Below are 22234 nucleotides of genomic sequence, written 5' to 3'. Positions count from 1 at the left end.
TTGTTTTGGCCGCAGGTAACACAAATAGTCTGCCACTTGAGGATGCGAAGCATCTCTCGCTGTAAATCCTTTATTAGCTGCATAATTTTCAAACTGTGCCACTTGTCATCGCATAAGCCACGCTGCGAGTGTCGTAAGGCAAGCGTGACCGCTTTTGCCGCCCTGGCAGAATATCCTCTCTTGTTTAAACACATTTGTATACAGTCCATACGTGAAGTTGGTAAACTTCTGGGTTTCCGTGCACTTGTTTTGTGTGTGGATGTATTAACAGGTTTGCGCGCTTGGGTAGCTCTAATACTGGTTGACCGATTTCTTGAATTAGCATGGGAACCATACTCTGGCTGGCCAGTAGGGCGCGACCAAAGTGAGTTGTAGATTCTGTGTTTGTTTGATTTTCTGTAATACTTGAGGTATTATTGCTGGCGGCGGAAACGCGTACGCGTTGAGGCCTTCCCATGATATACTTAGAGCGTCCGTTTCCCAAGCTTGTGGATCTGGGATTTGTGACACGAATGTCGGTAGCTGATTGTTGAATCTTGTGGCGAATAGATCTATTAGCGCGCTGCTATTTGCTTGATTATCTGTGCAAATATTTCCGTATTGAGCATCCACTCTGTCGGGTGATGGTAGATGAGGCCGAGAGAGCCGCCTGCTAGTACATTTTGGCTCGGGAATGTGAACTGCTCTGATCTGTAGATTTAGATCATGGGTTAGATCGAATAGTTGAAAGCTTAAGTTCAAAAGGTTCAGTGATCTCGTTCAGCCTTGCTTGTTTACGTAGAACGCCACTGTGGAATTGTCGGTATGAATCATAAGGTGCGCATTTTGTAGAAATGTGCTCCAATGTAGAATGGCGTTGATTACAGCTTTCATCTCTAGGATGTTTATATGCAGTTTGCTTTCTTGTTGGTTCCATAATCCCGATGTCGTCTGGTTGGCGAGATGAGCTCCCCAACCTTGAAGTGACGCGTCCACATATAGATGGGTTTTGAATTCCTGCTCTGCTAAACAAATCCCTTCGCAGACATTCAATTTCTTTGTCCACCATAGTAGATGAGGTCTGAGATGTTTCGGTAGACTGAATGGCTGTAAATCGTCGAGATGTGCATTGATGAAGACCTGTAAGGGACGTAACTGTAACCTGCCTCTGACTGTCATGTCTTGGGCTGATGTGAGGAGACCTAGGAGGCTCTGCCATTGTCGAAGTGGTAACGGAGAGCGTAGAGCTGGTGGAATGGTCTGTTGGATCTTGATCCAACGGTCTTCTGGTACGACGATACGGTTGAGATTTGTGATAAATCGAATGCCTAGGAACTGTAGGTCTTGTGACAGTACTAGGTCCGACTTGAGTAAGTTTACTAACCATCCTAGCTGTGTTAGTAGCTTTATGATGTAGTTTAACTGTAGTTTGAGATGCTGTGGATCTTGATCTACTTGTATCCCGTCGTCGAGGTAAAACGCACTGCGTAGCCCTTGATGATGAAGATAGGTGATAATCGGTTTCGTTATCCTCGTGAAAAGCCAGGGGGCTGATGATATTCAAATGGGAGCACTTTCCACTGGTAATGTTGCCCGCCTAAAGTAAACCGTGAGGTATTTCCTGGCTTTGGAGTGTATCGGGATGTGCAGGTAAGCATCCCTGTAGATCGATACTGCCCATGTAGTCCATGGGGCTTAATCAACTGTCGTGAACTGAGGTAAATGTATCATGCTTGAACTTGGGGTTTGCTGAGATAGTTCTTGTTGAAAAGCTCATGTTGTAAATGAGTCTGTATTTCTCCTTGGAGTTTTTCTTGGGAACTAGGAAAACTGGGGAGTAGAAACCTGGTTCTATGTTGTCTTGGTCTAGTACTTCTATGGCCTGCTTTTATTAAGAGTGATGTAACAGCCTCTCTTAACTTTAGGTAGTTGTTGTGCCTGTAAGTTCTAACTTGTGAGGGTTGACTGTCAGTGGAGGCTTGGCCTTTAGTGGGATACGAAATCCGCGTTGAAGAATGTTGGAGACATAAGGGTCTTGTAACATTCCCCAGTTTTCCCAGTGTAGTTGGAGGCGTCCACCCACTTGAGATGGTTGTACTGGAACGGCTGGGGTGGAAGACTCCAGTCGTTCGAACCTGTCTTTCAGCGTTTATAGTTGCGGGAACCTCTGGGTGTCCTGCCTCTTCCTGATCCTCCTCTATAGTTGCCATATGGGCTTAATTTAAAAGAATCTTTTCCTCTAGAGCTGGCTATCTTCCTGTCTCGTGCTCTCTGTAGGCCCGTGAATTTAGATCTTCCTGAGTATCTTTGAGAGGTCTGTCGGATGACGCTGGCTAGTGTGTCCATCAATTTAATCATCAGGACTTCTCTGGAATCCTTAGTGACTTCCTTGGAAACTTTGTCTATTTCTCCATTAAAGATGGATGTTGAAGACCACGGGGCTGTATATAGTGGGGCTGTAAAGTTCTCACCCCAGTTGCAGGAAGCGAGGAGGCCTTGACGACGAGCTAAGGTCAGTGCTCCTGAAATAGATGTAAGATGATCTGTTAGGAACTGCTGGTCTTTCTTTTGCATAAGTAAGGCAGAATAAATCATTCTATCATCCTCAGAAGTCGTGTTCACGAAATCTGGTGATAAGAGTCTCATTGATCGTTCTAGATCTATTTAAACCAAAAACATACGCCTCGTCATGGTTTCTATCTGGACCAACTTCGATCATCAATCTTGTAATTCTTGTTCTTGACATCGTTGATCAACTTATAGTTCTCATCGATGTCTTGAGCTTTGAAGAAGGGTCCATGTTATGCGTGGAGAACTTCTTGGCATGAAAGTTGGTAGATGTGGTGTCTGAACTTTCGTGGCTTTGTGGAATGCTGCATCTAGATTCTGTGGAACTGCTGCAATCGGGTCGATCGGTGGTAGTGTGATAGCATCTGCATCGTCTTCTTTCATCAGATATGTCTGCGCTCACATTGCCATTTTTAGATGGTGATGAGAGATCTAGGTTATTGACCATCCAATATCTGTATCTCAGCATCGGAGAAAATAACTCCTCCATCATCCTCTATACCATCATCATTGATGAGAGGTTGGTGCTGTTCTGGACTGCGTGCTTCTGTCTCTTGAGTCTGTGGATGCTTGTGCAGCTCTGTGGTGATGACCTGTAAGGTGATCGTGGTGATGAACGAGGAGGAGATCGTCTAGGTGATCTATATCTATGGGTTGATCTTCTTGGTGACCTGTGAGGAGAACGTTGATAGCTTCGCTGAAGCTCTTGTGTAGTCCCTCGATGTCCTTCTAGATGATGAAGATCTGGATTCAGCTGCCCTTCGCCGAATGCCTTCGCAAAGCTTCGTCTGCGTCCGGTCCGGGGGAATTACGATAAGACCTTCGCGAAGGCTTTTCGTGATGTCTGATGGTCCAAGTCCACATCTTGGGATGAAGGTGACGAGGGTGATGATCTATCCCGCCTTCGCGAAGGCTGTACATCTAGGTCCTTCGTGGAGGTGGTCCGTGCCTTCCTTCGCGAAGGTGACATCGTCTTGGCTGCTACGTTGACGGGGGGTGCCTCTGGGGTGCTGTCTCACGTTGGAGCCTTCGCAAGGCTCGGGTCCTGCTTCTGCAGTCTATATCGGTCTTCCATCATCGTCATAATTTGCTGCATCAGGTCATCAGGGGATGGTCTGCGCATGATGTTGTCTGTGCCTTCTCTGCGGAGTTAATGATGGGGTCCACAGCAATAACGTCTGACATCAGTGTAGAGGCATCAGGCTGCATGAAGATCTCTGCTGAAGTCTTCTTGTGCCGTATGTCGGGGATGATAATCGGCTGGTCATCGTAGAGGCCCATTTCTTCGGCTGGAACGATCTCGCTGAGAAAGTTCTCGCTGTCTTCGTGACTTTCCTTTGGATGTGACGCTGCCCTGGGGTACGAAGTCTGGCGTTGAGAAGACGCCGAGGCCCTCTTGGACTTTGTCTAGCGATGACGGGATGTCTGGGGAGGCCGGTCGCTTCTTAGAGGTGACGGACTCGCGCCCCACGCCTCTTCCGATGGGGTCTCTAGCAGAACACCAGACGGTAGGGGATCAATCGCCAGCAGCTGACTAGATGGAGTATCTGGAGTATCAGCCATATTTAGCCCTTTGTTTGCGTGACCTATCTGCAGCACGCCTTAAGACGCAAAGATAGTATTTATTAAATGCAGAATTAGATAAATCAATGCAATAACTGCAACGGAATCAAACGCATGGCGTAGAACAACTAGGGCATATTACATGCGGATCTGAGGCAGAAAAACGTAATCTACAAATAGTACAGATTTTCATCAACGTAATACTAGCTGAACAATCACGAACTCACGTTGAATAAACAGTAGAAATAATGATTAATAATCAATACAAATTACTGAAGGATACTAGCTATACCTCTATAGTACACTATAAGAGGTAATAAACTAAGAAAAATCAAAGGATATGTTGTGTAAGGAGACACAGGCGCTCTCACATCCTGCTCACTGGGCGAAGAAGGAGAGAGTGAAGCACGAGGTGTAAGGTGGCGACACCTTTCCCGCCAAAAGGGATTAAAGGGGAGCAACTCGTGGTGAGTACTAATTAGTGATTTTACATTGAAGGGAGCTTCAATTAAGGAGATACAAGTGTTTCCACTATGTTCGCAAGAAGAAGACAAGCAAAAGAGCATGAGTCAGGATAAAGAAAAATATGTAATTTTTAGAGTAAAATTGATATTTTATACTTATCCTGACAATGAGACCCAAAGCATGTTCACTAAGTAATATTTAATAATGAGTAATGCCAGAAATTTTCAAAACAATGATTTGAACTTAAACTTGCCACCTATGTCATAGCCACCAGCCATACCCAAGCTAAGCATCAGGTTTAACTTGAACTTAGAATCTCCATGCAACGCTAAATGAAATGCGAAAAATTGCGTCCAGTAAAGGCCACTACTTTCATCAAAACAATGATTTGTACAGGCTAAAGTCAGACCTACCATAGAGTAATGCTTACACCTAAGTAACAATAAATGAAAACAAGACACACAGAAATGGTCCAAACAATGACGGTGACAGTGATGACACTTACCCCATTGCTTCTTGCCAGGACCCGGTAACCATTCATGTAGCCTGTGTCGATCTCCGACACATACATGAACATAGACGACAGACGTTCTTCAGCAACTGACTTCACAGCCTCGGGGTAGAAGCGGGCCTTTGTAGGACAAGGACAGAGAACTCAGTGACATTCTCACATGAGGGGGCAAGTTTGCAGCCCTACTAAAGTGGCCTGTGAAGAATTCATATTTGTTTGTTGTTTACGCCGAACTCAGCAATATTCCAGCTATGGTGGCAGAATATAAATAACAGTCTGGACCAGACAATCCAGTGATCAAAGGCATGAGCATCGATCTACGCAACTGGGATATGATGACATGTGTCAACTAAGTCATCAAATCTTACCACCCGATCCCGTTAGCTGCCTTTTACGACAAGGCTGCTGAAGACCAATTTTAACCCAGAGCTTCATGGGTGAACCAGTTACAATTGATGCAAATATCATAAATAATACACAGAATTTGTTTAGATTGGATTGGACAGTAATTTTTCCATGTACTATTTCAGTATTTAGTTTCACTGTTTAATGTACTGTCAGCCATGTGATACTGTAATGCAAAAGTCAATATTCATAAACATTGTTCCGGCCATATCAGGATCTTCCTTCAATCTGACTAAATGGGCAAAGATGAATCTTTTGCTTCATGCCATCACATAATATATTCGAGTAAGTAAACTTAAAAGTGCCAAATTCAAATCCTTTTCAATACATTTTATCAAATTTTAAATCGTTTTCAAGACAGATCCAGATCCAGATTGGCTGGATGACCAATGTCAAGGCCTTGTGTCCTTGTTTGTTGTTTAATGCCTAACTGTACAAGATTCTAGCTAAATGACCATGATGGTCTGTAAATAACTGCCTCTAAGAAGATTGCCAATGATCGAAGTTGTGAGCACTGTCCCAGATTATGAAACAAGTAGCCCAGCCTGACCACCAAATCCGTTTGGCAGTCTCTCATTACCATAATAGGTTGCTAGGGATCTATTCCAGGGATTTACAGGATGCACATTCCTGCGTCCTATACTCATAAAAATTGATAATGGGTGCAACAAAATTTATTAGCGCATCCACAGGGACGCAGAAAAAGTCTAAATACTTTTCGTAAAATTTCCAATCAAGTGACAATAAGTTATCACTGAGTTTGCTACTAGCTGGTTTGTGGTATTATTTGCAATTAAATTACTGTAACAATGTGTAACAATGTGTAACATTTTGTTGTCCATGACCCCTGAAAATTAAGAGTATGAGTCCCAGGGACGCTCAAATACAGGACTCCATGTAAATCCCTGTATTCTAACCTGATACCATGTGTGAACGTTGTTTGATATCACTCACCCTGTAGTCGGAGCCGAGTAGAACCAGGCCTCTCACAAAGTCCTCACTCATCTCGGACAGAAGTGCAGCCTGGATGACATCATAGCCAAGGTCAAGGCCTTGAGTGGGCAATCCTTCCACAGGAGACCCAGTAACTGGGTCAAAGGCATAAAGGAAGCCGTTTCCAGTTTTCTATAAAAGACAAACATTCATCTTCTGAAGTCAGCATTTATATATTCTGAACCAGGAATTGATTTCACATTGTGTTCACTAATTCAAAAATAAACTGCCATTGAGTTAGGGTTAGACACATCTTGGAATTAAAAAAGAACATTCCTATTATAATATTTGTGTGAAACTGTTAATAACCTCAGAGATACATTTTCACAAGTTATCATGATTCATATATTTATATATTGAAACATAAATGTGAATCAGAAATAAAAACAAATGTTCAAAGCAATCCTGTTCAGTTAAACACTGTATTTAACTTTAGTAAAATATTAAAAAAAAAAATCAGCTAATCTCAAAAGAAAATGTAATTTTTAGAGTAAAATTGATATTTTATACTTATCCTGACTCATGCTCTTTTGCTTGTCTTCTTCTTCTTGCGAACATAGTGGAACACTTGTATCTCCTTATTTGAAGCTCCCTTCAAAATAAAATCACTAATTGGTACTCACCACGAGTTGCTCCCCTTTGCTTCCCCTGGCGGGAAAGGTGTCGCCACCCTCTGGCCATGTGCTCCACTCTCTCCTGATTTAGTTTGAGCCCAACACTTGAATTTACAGGGAAATCCAAAGTGTTATGTGGGGAGGATGGGAGGGACTAACCTCATGAGTCAGGATAAGTATAAAATATCAATTTTACTCTAAAAATTACATATTTTCCTTATCCTGACTCATGCTCTTTGTTTTGTAGCATCCTACGGAACGGAGGTGGGTAACAGAATACTTTGGATTTATAATTAGTGATTTTGTATAGATATACTGTAATATCCCCTACGGGAACTTTCATGAAGGCTTAGATTTAGGATGTTTCCTGTATAAAGAAAACCATAGGTTATATAAAGCCATTAAAGGGGAATTACATTATGAATATATTGAACAATACATATAAATTATATATATATATATAGGTGACTCTGATAGAGGCACTGAAATTGACTATACTAAAGTATATGCTTAAGGTTGAATACTTTTAAGCTGAACATATATACATAGCCCTAAAACTCCGTGAGAGTTATAAGCTAGATGAGTATGTATAAAATACATATTAATCTTGTGAGGATAATATTTTAACGCCACGAGGGACTGTCAGTTGCTGAGCGAGGACCAGTGGTCCGAATGGTGAATGCCAGAGACATCTTCTGTAGTGATGTCTCTCAGGTAGTGATTAGCAAATACCATGTTAGATTTCCAATAGCATCCTTCCATAATCGTGTTCAAGGAACAGTTACCGTAGTAGGCGAGGGTAGAGGCCAGTGCCCTGATCTCATGTGGATTTGATGCTGTTGGTGGGTCCAAGCCTGCTGCCTTGTAGGCACGGAGAATGACAGTCCTTATCCAAATAGATATTGTGGTCCGTGACACTTCTGTTTGATTCAGAGGCGATAAGGGGATGAATAAACGCTTTGAGAAATCTTCTCCTTGTTTTGGATCGTCAGAATAAACTTTGAGCTCTTACCGACACAGTGATAGGTCTTGTGTATCTTCTGATCCGAGAATAGAGGATAGCCGGATGTGGAATAATCTGTCTGGTTGACCTGGCAGTTGATTTTTGGCGATGAAATCCCATCTTAATCCGAGGTGTGCTGTGTTATGATTGTCATCAAACTGTATCCTCTCGTAATCCAGAGCGTGAATTTCAGACATTCTTGCTGCTGTGGCTAGCGATAGCAGAAACAGTGTTTTCTGTGAGAGAAATTCAAAGTTTGTCGATTCCAAAGGTTCATAGACCTCACTTCGTGAGGTGTTGTAACACTACATTCAGATCCCAAGTTGGCGTGGAACTTCCGCTTTTGGTCCTCCAATCGAAAAGCTCGTAGTAAGGCCAGTAACTCTGGAGATCTTGTCAATTTGACACCCGCTCTCATGGTGATTACAGAACTAAGCGCGGCAAGATATGTTGATATCGTTGAACCTTTTAAATGTTTGTTTTGGCGTAGGTAACACAAATAGTCTGCCACTTGAGGTTGTGAAGCCTCTCTTGCTGTAAACCCTTTCTTTGTTGCATAATTTTCGAAACTGTGCCACTTGTCGTCGCATTGCCACGAGTTGAGTAACGTAAGCGTGACTGCTTTTGCCGCCTGGCAGAATATCCTCTCTTGTTTAAACACATTTGTATACAGTCCATACGCAGTAGTTGGAACATTGCTGGGTTTCCGCACTTGTTTGGTGTGAGGATGAATTAACAGGTTTGCCGCTGGGTAGCTCCAGTGTTGGTTGACCGATTTCTTGAATTAGTATGGGAAACCACGCTCTGGCCGGCCAGTAGGGCTGCACCAAAGTGAGTTGTAGGCTCTGTGTTTGTCTGATTTTCTGTAATACTTGAGGTATTATTGCTGGCGGCGGAAACGCCGCACGCATTGAGGCCTTCCCATGATAGACTTAGAGCGTCCGTTGCCCAAGCTTGGGGTCTGGGACTGGTGACACGAATGTCGGTAGCTGATTGTTGAATCGCGGGCTTAATAGGTCTATTAGCGGCGCCCTAATTGCTTGATTATCTGTGCAAAATTTTCCTGTTGATCATCCACTCTGTCGGTGATGGTAGATGAGGCCGAGAGAGAGCTGCCTGCTAGTATATTTCTGGCTCGGGAATGTGCACTGTTCTGACATGTAGATTTAGATCTTGTATTAAATCGAACAGTTGAAAGCTTAGGTTCAAAAGGTTCATCGATCTCGTTGAGCCTTGCTTGTTTATGTAGAACGCCACTGTCGAATTGTCTGTATGGATCATTAGGGCGCATTTTGTAGAAATGTGCTCCAATGTAGAATGGCGTTGATTACAGCTTTCATTTCTAGACTGTTTATATGGAGTTTGCATACTTGCTGATTCCATAACCCTGATATCGTGTGGTTGGTGAGATGAGCTCCCCAACCTTGGAGTGACGCGTCTACATACAGATGGGTTTTGTTTCCTGCTCTGCTAAACAAATCCCTTCGCAGACATTCGATTTCTTGGTCCACCATAGTAGATGCGGTCTGAGATGTTTCGGTAGACTGAATGGTTGTACATCGTTGAGATGTGCGTTGATGAGGACCTGTAGGGGACGTAATCGTAATCTGCCTGTGACAGTCATGTCTTGGGCTGATGTGAGAAGACCTAGTAGGCTCTGCCATTGTCGCGAGTGGTAACGGAGAGAGTAGAGCTGGTGGAATGGTCTGCTGTATCTTGAGCCAACGGTCTTCTGGTACCAAAATACGGTTGCGATTTGTGATGAATCGAATACCTAGGAACTGCAGGTCTTGGCGATGGTACTAGGTCCGACTTAGCGTAAGTTTACTAACCAACCTAGTTGTGTTAGTAGCTTTATGATGTAATTTAACTGTAGTTTGAGACGCGGTGGATCTTGATCTACTTGTATCCCGTCGTCGAGGTAAAACGACTGCTCGTAGCCCTTTGACGATGTAGAAATTTGATAATCGGTTTCGTTATCCTCGTGAATAGCCAGGGGCTGATGATATTCAATGGGGAGTACTTTCCACTGGTAATGTAGCCCTTCTAGAGTAAATCGTAGGTATTTCCTGGAATCGGGATGAATGGGGATGTGCAGGTAGGCATCCTGTAGATCTATGCTGCCCATGTAGTCCATAGGACGAATCATCTGGCGTAACTGAGGTAAATGTATCATGCGAAAACTTCGGTGGTTTTAATGTGAGATAGTTCTTGTTGAAAAGCTCATGTTGTAGATGAGTCTGTATTTCTCCGTGGAGTTTTTCTTGGGAACTAGGAAAACTGGGGAGTAGAAACCTGGTTCGACGCTTGCTTGATCTATTACTTCTATGGCCTGTTTGGATAGGAGTGATGAAACAGCCTCTCTTATCTTTGGTAGTTGTTGCTTTGTAAATCGAACTTGGGGGTTTGATTGTCAGCGAGGCTTGGCCTGTAGAGGGATACGAAATCCGTGTTGAAGAATGTTGGAGACGTAAGGGTCTTGCAATATTCCCCAGTTTTCCCAGTGTAGTTGGAGGCGCCCACCCACTTGAGCTGGCTGTACTGGAACGGCTGGGGTGGAAGACTCCAGTCGCCCAACCTGTGTTTCAGCGTCTATAATTGCGGGAACCTCTGGGTGTCCTGCCTCTTCCTGATCCTCCTCTATAGTTGCCATATGGGCTTACTCTAAAGAATCTTTACCTCTAGAGCTGGCTATCTTCCTGTCTCTTGCTCTTTGTAGGCCCGTGAACTTAGATCTGCCTGAGTATCTTTGTGAAGTCTGACGAATGACGCTGGCTAGTGTGTCCATCGATCTAATCATAAGGACTTCCTGGAATCCTTAGAGACTTCCTTGGCGACTTTGTCGATTTCTCCGCCAAAGATGGATGTTGTCGACCACGGGCTGTATAAAAAGTGGGCTGTAAAGTTCTCCCCAATTACAGGAGGCGAGGAGGCCTTGACGACGCGAGCTAAGGTCAGTGCTGCTGAAACAGATGTAAGATGATCCGTTAAAAACTGCTGATCTTTCTTTGCATAAGTAAGGCAGAATAAATCATTCTATCATCTTCCGTCGTGGAATCCCGAATCTAGTCTCATTGATCGGTCCTAGATCTATTTAACCCAAAGAACATACGCCTCACGTCATGGTTTCTATATGAGCCAACTTGCGATCATCCATCTTGTAAATCTTGTTCTTTACATCGCTGATGATCTTATAGTTCTCATCGATGTCCTGGGCCTTGTAGAAGGAGTCCATGTTATGCGTGGAGAACTTCTTGGCTTGAAAGTTGGGCAGATGTGGTATCTGAACTTTCTCGTGAGCTTTCTGGAAAGCTGCATCTAGATTCTGTGGCACTGCCGCAATCGGGTCGATCGGGGTAGAGTGATTGCATCTGGATCATCTTCCTTCATCAAATACGCCTGCGCTTGTATTGCCACTTTTAGATGGTGATGTGAGATCTAGGTTATTGACCATCCAATACCGTGATCTCTGCATCAGAAAATATGATTCCTCCATCATCCTCAAAACCATCATCATTAACAAATTGTAGATGCTCTTCGACTGCGCGTAGCTGTCTGTATATCTGATGAGGTTTGTGGCGATCTAGTTGACTTGTGCGCCGCTCTATGTGGAGATCTGACGGGTGATCGACCTGGTGATGAACGAAGTGGAGATCGTCTATGGGATGATCTTCTCGGAGACTTGTGAGGTGAATGTTGATAGCTTCGCGAAGCTCTTCGGCAGTCCCTCGATGTTCTTCTAGATGATGAGGATCTGGAATCATATGTCCTTCGCGAATGCCTTCGCGAAGCTTCATTTGCGTCCGGTCCGGGGGATCGATGATATGACCTTCGCGAAGGCCTCCGTGATGTCTGATGGTCTGAGTCCATATCTAGAGATGAAATCGAAGATGGTGATGATCTCTCCCGCCGCCAAGAGCCTTCGCTGGCTGTACATCTAGGTCCTTCGTCAAGGTGGTGCGGGACTTCCTTCGCGAAGGTGACATCGCCTTGGCTGCTACGCTTGACGGGGTGCCTCTGGGGTGCTGTCTACGTTGGAGCCTTCGCCGGTTGTTCGACCCTGCTTTGCGCAGTTTGTAGTGGTCCTCCATGATGTTCATAATCTGCCGCGATCATGTCTTCTGGGATGATCTGTGGCGAAGTCGCCGGGCGCCTTTTCTGCGATGGGGGTTCACATCAATGACGCCCTGACGCCGGTGTGTAGAGGCATCAGGCTGCATGGTGATCTCTGCAGAAGTCACAGTCGCTGACACCGGGTAAGCTTCTTCTGCCGTAAGTCGGGATGATTATCGGCTGATCATCGTAGAGGCCCAATTCTGCTGCTGGAACCATCTCGCTGAGAAAGTTCTTGCTGTCTTCGTAGATTTCCCTTTGGAAGTCTGGCGCTGCCCTGGGTGTCCTCAATCTGCTGAGACGGCGATGAGGCCCTCTTAGACTTGGTCTGCAATGACGGGATGTCTGGGGAGGCCGGTCGCTTTCTTCGAGGTAACGGATCATGCGTCCACGTTCCTCTGCCGCAGGGGTCTCTAGCAGAACACCAGACGGAGAGGGTCGATCGCTAGCAGCTGACTGGATGGAATATCTGGACTCTCTGCCATGTTTTGCCCTTGTTTGCGCGATCTATCTGCAGCACGCCTTAAGACGCAAAGATGATATTTATTAAATGCAGAATGAGATAAATTAATGCAGTAACTGCAACGTGAATTAAACGCTACACGCGTGAGAACAACTAGGGCATATTACATGTGGATCGGAGGCAGAAAACGTAATCTACAAATCGTACAGATTTTCATCAACGTAAAGTTAGCTGAACAATCACGAATACACGTGAATAAACAGTAGAAATAATGATAATTAATCAATACAAATAGTAAAGGATACTAGCTATACCTCTATAGTAACCTATGAGAGGTAAAAACTAAGAGATTATCAAAGGATATGGTGTGTAAGGAGACACAAGGCGCTCTCACATCCTGCTCACTGGGCGAAGAAGGAGAGAGTGAAGCACATGGCCAGAGGGTGGCGACACCTTTCCCGCCAGGGGAAGCAAAGGGGAGCAACTCGTGGTGAGTACCAATTAGTGATTTTATTTTGAAGGGAGCTTCAAATAAGGAGATACAAGTGTTCCACTATGTTCGCAAGAAGAAGAAGACAAGCAAAAGAGCATGAGTCAGGATAAGGAAAAATATGTAGTATTGATCTTCAGACATGCCATTTGTAAATTAAAGTGAGAATGTCTCCTTTTCGTCATGTATCAACATGCAAGATGTTTAATGTCCAGATTCGGATGACAAGGAATAAGAAGCAACAATATCTTATGTCTCTGTCTGTTTCTAACAATTGTCTGAGACTGACCCGACTCTTGCCGACCACGACACACTGGGGCAGCAGAGGGAAGTGTGCTGTGGTCCTCTGTGTGTACAACACCAGCCTCTGTTTGGAGTAGCGGTCAAAGGGAGACAACTCTGGCAGGAACTGCTGCCACACTAACTTGCCTGTGTGACTTCGCAAACCAAATATCTGCAACAGAAATGAATGATTTCATACATTTACTCTTTCCTTGAAGAAACAAAGTACTAGGACATGTTTAACTTAGCCAGTAAATAGAAACATGATGGAGACAGCCATATAGTTCATGTATTTTGCATCATGTCTAAATGTCTCACACCAAAGGTCCTAAATATGTGTTTAACGCAGCACTCAGCAATATTCCAACAGCAGTCGTCTGTAAATAATTGAAACTGGACCAGACAATCCAGTGATCAACATCATGAGCATCGATCTCCACAACTGGGATAAGATAACATGAGTCAACCAAGTCAGCGAACCTGACCACCCAATGCCGTCAGTCACCTCTTACGACAAGCATAGGTTGGCGGTTCTTCATGGGTCTCTCCGGACAGAGGTTTAAAACAATCCACCATGCAGGAAATTCCATTTCAATCCATGTTTCATGTTGTTCTCCTCACCTTCCCTGATGCTGTTACAGCGATGATGATCTTCTTCAGGTTAAACTCATCACGGGTCAGGTCTTCCTCCATGTCATCCTCCTCTTCCTCCAGGTCCTCGTTGTCATGGGCAACCATCGGGGAGTGATGTCTGTGGCCCTGAAGCTTGCTGATCAGGCCTTCAGCAAAAGACTGTTGAAAACACACACATCTACCTGAGACTAGCAGAGTATACAGGTAAACTTCAAACAATAATCCAAAGACAGACTTGCCTGTCCAATTCGAATATTAAATTTTGTCAGATCAGTATAATCAGCTCATGTAAACAACATATCAAGTGCCCTCTCCTTACAATATGCCAGTTCCATCTAGTTTCATCAAGACAACAAAATATTAAAACAATCTTAACTATCACTCTCTCAGTTGTTGGTAAAGTTTTCTGGAATTCAACACTACCCCAGTTCATGTTACCCTAAATTGGTGATGAAATTTATTGGAACTCTGAGACTATTATCTCTTCCAACCAGACTGACTGAAATGCAGTACCTGTATCTGTGACAGCTGTGCCAGCAACCGCTTCACAAACATGGCAGCAATATCATCTGAAACAACCACCGATCATTACTACTTCCACACACACGTTTCAATGCAGTATGATCGTATCTTGATGTCATGTATTGATGGGAGGTGAGGTGAGGTGAAATTGGGTTTAACGTCGTGCTTGAGAATATTTCGCTCATATGACGACGTGCATGCGTGTGTATGTGTATGTGCGGCTGCTTGCACTAGCCCAGACTTAAGCTGGTTTTATAGTGCTAGCCCACTGAGATACCATGCCGCAGTGAAGCATGAATACCCCACTCAGACACATTATACCAGGCAGGGACCAAAAAGTACCACATTTTAACGTCTTTTGGTATGACGCGGTCGGAGATCAAACCCGCGACCTTCTGCTCTCCGGGCGGACGCTCTAACCACTACACCACGGAGGCGGTCATGTATTGATGGGAAATAGAACCTGGATAACATTACTATTTTAACTGACTGACTAATACCTACACAGATGGGGATCTGCCTGTAAGCTTCCAGTCTTGTTATGGAATGAAAATATCCTATATCCTATGAATGATAGATTCCTGTGCTTGCTGCATTTTATTCTAAGAGTTATGCTCAAAATGTACACATACAATGAGCTTAGAGTATATTTCCCAACACAAGGATTGTTGCTGTATATTGTAAACAACTGATTGCTGTTTTGAGACAATTACACTTGGTAATCTTTTCCTGTGCATCTAAAATAATCACTCACATGAAATTCAACTGAAACCATAAAACATTATAATGAGTAGTGTTACATTACAAACAGTCACAAAATCATTGACCAAGTTTGTTATCTTTTTGTTCAAATGTGACAATACAATGTAGATTTTGAATAAACACAATATTAGAAGAAGGATATTCCCCAAAGTTTTGAACTTAAGAATGGGTGATAAGCATTATATTTGTGTGCACTGTACACAAGAAAGTATGGTAACTGTATTAATGTGTCTTGCATTTTCAGAGACTTGAGGCATCATATCCTGCAGCTAACAAGTGTGAAGAATGGATGCTGCTGTCAGGGAAACAGGAACATAATATGTCCGGGTAATGACAGAGAACCCGTCAGATACTTTTCCTTTGTTCATTCTCTAATACTTACCTTCAATGGAACCAAATTCATCCTCAAACTTGGCCTGGTTCTCAGACAATGGTAGATCTACCATTTCCACACTGAGAATATAAGCCAGCGATTCTTCTCTTCGCCATGTGGTTTTCCCTGGACAAACATACACAACAATTCAGACTGTGTTGAGGAGATGTTAACTTACATATATGACGTAATAAAACAGAAAATTGACAGAAGGGGACATATTTTGGTCACTCCTTTCACAGTGATAAGCTGATGTAATGAGTGACATTTTACACCGCTTTTTGTGATTCTCCAGCGATTTCATGGAGGGGGACACTAGTAATGGGCTTCACACATTGAACACATCAATGCAGCATGCACAGTCAATCACCTACCTGATCTGAAATGAATGGTGTAATCTTCCGACGTGAAGGCTACTTTACAGGACATTCTCCCATCCTTCTTGCGGGTAAACAGCAGCCCATGTAACTGTGGAACAAGAGCTGAAATCAGGACTTGTGCGGGATAATTCCGTGTTTTACATACAGAGAGTTCTCATTGACCAATTGATTGGTGTGCAATGCTGCGCTCAGTAATATTCCAGATGTAAGGTTGACCGAATCCATCGAGTAACATCTTTCGACAAGTATATTTTGCTCGGGGCTTATGACCAAACAAGGAACATAAAAACGATCATTTCAAACAACTTTTACTTTGGGGGTAACACAATAATGTTTTATGCATGACCGGTCATACTTATTCACGTCACAAAAAAATTGTACAATCTTCTACTTTGATAGAATTAGTGGATAATTATTGGAAGATTTTTTCAAATATAGTTTGATAATTTTGACCAGTTCTGTTAGAAGCATTTTGTGAAAAAGTGTACAAGTCTGATTATTTATGCCTCAGTTGTTCATATTTGATGACTGGTTGAACAACAGAACATAGACCATGTTACAGAAACATAATCCATGGTACAGAAACATTAGGTTGACAAAATTTAAGCCTGAAAAGTCTGGCACTATCTCACCATATTTGGATGTCCATGAGTGTTGGTGAAGGCCATGGTCTGGGCAAGGTCGGCAATCTCTCCCCAGCTTTTCATGTCGTACGCACTCAGGGACAACTGCAACAAACACAACAAAACATGTTCAAGCTACAACTGAACCAATGTTTCAGAACGTTTCTTGTTTATTCCACAGTATGCAGTAGATAGCACTGCTGGAATCACTTTCAAATCAGATCAGCCTGTATATGAGGTTACTGCCATAAGTGCATGTTGAAGTATGGGAGTCAAGATAACCACAGCCTTACAATGGCTTTGTGACACAGAGTCCACATCTGATTGTGAGTGAGTGAGTATAGTTTTACGCTGCTTTTAGCAACATTCCAGCAATGTCACAGCGGGGGACGCCAGAAATAGGCTTCACACATTGTACCCATGTGGGGAATCGAACCCAGGTCTTCGGCGTGACGAGTGAACGCTTTAACCACTAGGCTACCCCACCGCCTACATCTGTTTGTGATTCTCTACATATTTGTCTTGATCTGACAAACCCACCACAGGTTACACAAGGTGAGAAAATATCAACCATTCAGCCAATTGACAGATGGAACCAATCAGATGCCTGTTCTATCCTGATTCAGCTCACTACATCTTTATCTTGCCCACACCACATGTCAGTTCAGGATTACTTTTTTAATTTCTTCATCACCATTCTCCTGTCTTTGAAATTTCAGTCACAAGAAGACATGCAGTACACAAAATATTCTATCCCTACTGAATCCATTTTTATGATACAGAAACCATATAGGCTTCATTTCCCAGCGACAAGAATTTTTAAGGGACCTATCATAAGTTTCAAGTGATTCTAAATGACACAGCATATACAGGGCAAGTATCAAGATAAAAGTGTTATCTTGCTGACCATGGATAGGAGTTGGCATGGTGTGCCATGTTGGCTCCCCAAAGTAGCAGCATTTTACCTCCAGGCCTGACCTATGCAGAGTAAGGAGGAAGTCTCGGTCTCCGTGGTATGTAATCTGGGCTGATGACGTCTGGAATAGATATCATCATCATCATCATCACCATCATTCACAGATTGAACCACAGAACTCATCATCATCATCATTCACAGAAGATTGAACCACAGAACTCATCATCATCATCATCATCATTCATCATTCACAGATTGAACCACAGAACTCATCATCATCATCATTCACAGATTGAACCACATCATCATCATCATCATCATCTCATCATCATCATCATTCATTGAACCACAGATTGATTGAACCACAGAACTCATCATCATCATCATCATCATCACATCATCATCATCATTCACAGAAGATTGAACCACAGAACTCTTCATCATCATCATCATTCACAGATTGAACCACAGAACTCATCATCATCATCATCATTCACAGATTGAACCACAGAACTCATCATCATCATCATCATCATTCACAGATTGAACCACAGAACTCATCATCATCATCATTCACAGATTGAACCACAGAACTCTTCATCATCATCATCATTCACAGATTGAACCACAGAACTCATCATCATCATCATCATTCACAGATTGAACCACAGAACTCATCATCATCATCATCCTGTAACAACATCTGACATCAACTTCTCCATTTTCTTACTCGTATTTAACATCATATCTATATCAACATGATAACCTTTACTGCCATCATGGTAACCTCAACAACATAATCATGAAGCATTCAACTTGAAGGATAACAAATTTTTATTGATCGTATAGAGCAACATTTTGATGTAGATTCTTACACTGTTATCAAGCTGACAGTGAAAACAACTCAACAAATAAAAAAAGCTACTTTTCCCTAATCTTGAAATACCAGACCAACCTTTGGTAAATCTTTCACAACTTTAACTCCAGACTTGGAAACTGTGAGTACTGCCATGTGGTCTTTAGACACTCGTAGAATGACCTCTGACCTCGGGTCATCTGCACTAGGGTTGACCGGACTTGATTGGACTTGGGTGAAGATGCTGGCTTGAAGATTCAGATCCTGAAAAGTTGAGGAGTGCAGATGACTAAGAATATCTTTCACATCAAGTGACTGATGTCATATCAAATACATGCCATGACATCACTTACTTTAACAGAAGTGGTGGGAGAAATGAAGCAATTTGTCTGGATCTGCTCACAGGTAGATATTGTTCCCTAAGTCCAAAACAAAAGTCAGCAAAACGTCCCAGATTGGACTTATAATATGTCAAGCTGAAATAATACTGCAATATGTGTCTAAAGTGGGTTTAATAGTGTCGCCTTCAACAATATTTCAGTTATGTCAAGGCAGGCTTACATAAAAAGCAAGACCCAATTCACACATGTACACATGAACCACTTTGGTGAAACCCAGGAGCATGGGTGCGGTACAAACCATGGATCACAGTCAGGGTGAACTGGTAGTCAAATCTGTCAGCAGATGATCTCACTCTCCAAGGGAGACAACTGTGAGTGAGTGAGTGAATGAGGATGGTTTTATGCCACTTTTAGCAATATTCCAGCAAAATCACGGCGGGGGGCACAAGAAATGGGCCATGTGGGGATCTAACCCGGGTCTTCAGCATAATGAGCAAACCCTTTAACCATTAGGCTACCCCACTGCCCCAGAGACAACAATGCAAAGTGAAATGGCACATCATGCTGCTCTAACTCAAGGAAAACTTCTGTGAACAACAGTCCACACACCAGTAGTGACACCTACCTGTAGAGAATGGGGGGTGAATGCCTGGCCGACTGTCAGAGGTAGGGTCTGGAGAGACTGGGTTTCTGGTCGGTAACACACAAAGTACTCTTCTCCTGATATAGTGCAGCTGGAAGGAAACATAACAAATTAACATTGTCATATGACACATAATAAGCATACGTTGAAATCATGTGAAAATGCTTTGACTGTAAATATTTCAAAGCAGAAAATGTTCAAGCTAGCTGTAGCAGGTGTAGAATGACTGAGTGAGTTTGGTTTTACACCTCAATATTGCAGTAATATAACAGCGGGGGACACCAGAAATGGGATTCACGCATTGTACCCATGTGAGGAATCTAACCCAGGTCTTCAGCATGACAAGAGAATGCTTTAACCACTAAGCTACTGCAACGCTCAAGCAGGTGCAGAAACATGATCATAGACAAAGAAAAAAGACATAATGTGTATCACATCATCACATGAAAACTGCGTCAATGAACTGATGTATCTATTCACCCCCATCAATCATATGCTACATCTTCACATACCTTGTCTCGACTGTGATCCACAGAGAAGGAACAGCTCGGTGAGATTTCAGCTTCCCTCCCTGTCCCACTGTTACTATGGTAACCTTAGCTTTAGGGGTCACGCCCACCAGGATAATGTCGTGATCTCGACTGGCCATGTACCAGTAGTCTACGGTTTCACTGAAATATCAGGAATGATCTGTTTGACTGGCATTGTAGAAGTTGATGAGAAATAACAAAAGCAGGATACTATATGGATGACAACTTCTTTATTAGATTATGATGGCATCCATGATGTAACCTGCCTTTCTGAAATGTCTGGAAGTTTGTGCTGTAGGGGACTAGATAATGATCTGTGTAACAGTTTTGACAACAGAATCTGGGATGTTTCAACAAAAAACAAGTGTTTGCCACTAACATGGTCACTCTTCAGAATCTTCTCCTAACTCTGAAGATATTACAGGAATATAGTAGATTTGAATGTATAGATACAGATTTTCTACCCAGGTACCCCTTCCCCTATTACCCTACCCTGCCATGATACCAGCTACGTTAATTCCTGACATCAAATTTGTAAGAAATTGCAATATATTCTTCAGCTCGGAGGCTAAAATTGGGTGCAATGGTTTTTGAGATATTGTGCATGCAAGTCAAGGTCACCCAAATCAACCGGTGTCTGAGTGATACCCAGTGTAGGCTGTCACCAGATTTGAAGACATTGGGTAGAACAGTTCATGAGATACCACATTAACAATAATCGGGATGTACGTATGCTGAGTACATAGTCCCCTGTTCCACGTTCTGGTGAAAGTGATGATCACTTGCTTGATAACAGTGTTAGAACCTACACCGAAACGTCGCTCTCACGGCAATAAAGAAGTTGTTCATCAATATATTTTTATCCTTCCTTATTGTTAGTAACCTGATTCAATATAGTAAATAGTCAGACTTGCCATGGACTTGATATGCTCATGATTATGGCGTAAAACTCTGCATTATTAATTAATTAATGCTTGAGCTTGTTGATACACACTGCAATATCACAGCGTATGACAAAAGCTTGTAAATCATCAAATCGGTCCCATGTCATCGGGGTGGGATGACACATGATAATATCTCCTAGTCAGAAAACGGTTGTGGTGACCTTGATTTTTCCCAATGGTGTCAACTATCTCAAGGGTGTTACCTGTTGGGGAGATCCAGTTCCCAGTCCTTGACACCGTCCGAAACACGCAGAGCATACAGACCATGGGCTGTTGCCACCACTACATTCTCAGCTGAAACATGCAGGGTAATGGTGTCAATGAAAATGTAATTTTTCAAGTAAAATTGATATTTTATACTTATCCTGACTCATGCTTATCTCCCTTTCCTATGCGAATGTCAGTGGAACACTTGAATCCCTTTAAGTTCATTAAGCGGACGTAAAAATACACTCACCCACGAGTTACCTCCCTTTCCCGCGTAAACAGTCATGTGACCAACCTTACTTGTCACTCTCTCCCTTTTCGCCCAAGCGGATGGTTGGGTGAGCACTGGAGTCCCGTATACGGCATAATATCCTTTTTATTTAGATCGTATTCTTCAAAATTACGCTGTGTATGGATTTGGCTATAATTACTTTGTATTATAATGATATGTAAAAAATGTGTACAAATTATTTGCATTTGTGTCATATTTTCATTGTTATGTAACTTGTTTACATTTCATGAAATCATGCAGTGTTTGCAGGATCCTCACCCCCAATACCCTTCGTGCATCAAACCATGTTCTTCCAGGATAAGAACAAATTGATTTATTTTAAGCATGAAAGCACACACACACACACTCCATCTCATCCTTCTCGTGCCCCACCCTCACCCCTCCCCAACCAATCAACAAAAAGAAACAACAAGTGTCACTAACATGGCAATGTCCCCCGTCGCTAAAGAAGAACAAGTGTTTGCCACTAATATGCCAATGTTCCCTGCCGCTAAAGAAGAATGAAATATTTATAACATATTTACTACTTTTTATTTTTTGGTCACATACAAGGTGCCTGAAATGACTGGTGTCTGCATAATCACCCAATGTAGGCTGTCCACATAATTGAAGACATTGGGTGCAATGTCACATTTACATAAGGTTGAAAAGTGGCAAAGTGTCATGGTGACCTTAAAGATAAGGTCAAGGTCACCCAAATCCACTGGTGTCTGCGTAATCCCCCAATGTAGGCTGTCACCAAATTTGAAGACATTGGGTACAA

The 22234-nt window shown here is 42.8% G+C and overlaps 1 protein-coding gene across 4 annotated transcripts in view; it reads right to left on the bottom strand.

Moving 5' to 3' along the window:
- The window catches only part of LOC124265872 (ER membrane protein complex subunit 1-like), a 47321-nt gene that overhangs the window by 15337 nt on the left and 9750 nt on the right, over nucleotides 1-22234 (bottom strand). For all 4 annotated transcript variants that reach the window (XR_006895568.1, XR_006895569.1, XM_046700724.1 and 1 more), the window contains exons 6-18: nucleotides 21176-21266; nucleotides 20011-20169; nucleotides 19481-19589; nucleotides 18614-18778; nucleotides 17708-17779; nucleotides 16752-16847; nucleotides 16114-16207; nucleotides 15749-15865; nucleotides 14596-14651; nucleotides 14071-14241; nucleotides 13457-13621; nucleotides 6446-6616; nucleotides 5081-5206 (exon numbers count right to left, since the gene is read on the bottom strand). Coding sequence is in view for 2 of the 4 variants with exons in the window: in XM_046700724.1 (XP_046556680.1) it covers nucleotides 5081-5206; nucleotides 6446-6616; nucleotides 13457-13621; nucleotides 14071-14241; nucleotides 14596-14651; nucleotides 15749-15865; nucleotides 16114-16207; nucleotides 16752-16847; nucleotides 17708-17779; nucleotides 18614-18778; nucleotides 19481-19589; nucleotides 20011-20169; nucleotides 21176-21266 (1592 nt within the window). In the remaining 2 variants the exon portion in view is untranslated. The remainder of the gene's footprint in view (nucleotides 1-5080; nucleotides 5207-6445; nucleotides 6617-13456; nucleotides 13622-14070; nucleotides 14242-14595; nucleotides 14652-15748; nucleotides 15866-16113; nucleotides 16208-16751; nucleotides 16848-17707; nucleotides 17780-18613; nucleotides 18779-19480; nucleotides 19590-20010; nucleotides 20170-21175; nucleotides 21267-22234) is intronic.

Source organism: Haliotis rubra, unplaced genomic scaffold (assembly GCF_003918875.1).
Source record: "Haliotis rubra isolate DU_JTF1 unplaced genomic scaffold, ASM391887v1 Scf122, whole genome shotgun sequence".
Taxonomy (NCBI): Eukaryota; Metazoa; Mollusca; class Gastropoda; order Lepetellida; family Haliotidae; genus Haliotis; species Haliotis rubra.
This window is presented reverse-complemented; position numbering and strand designations above follow the sequence as displayed.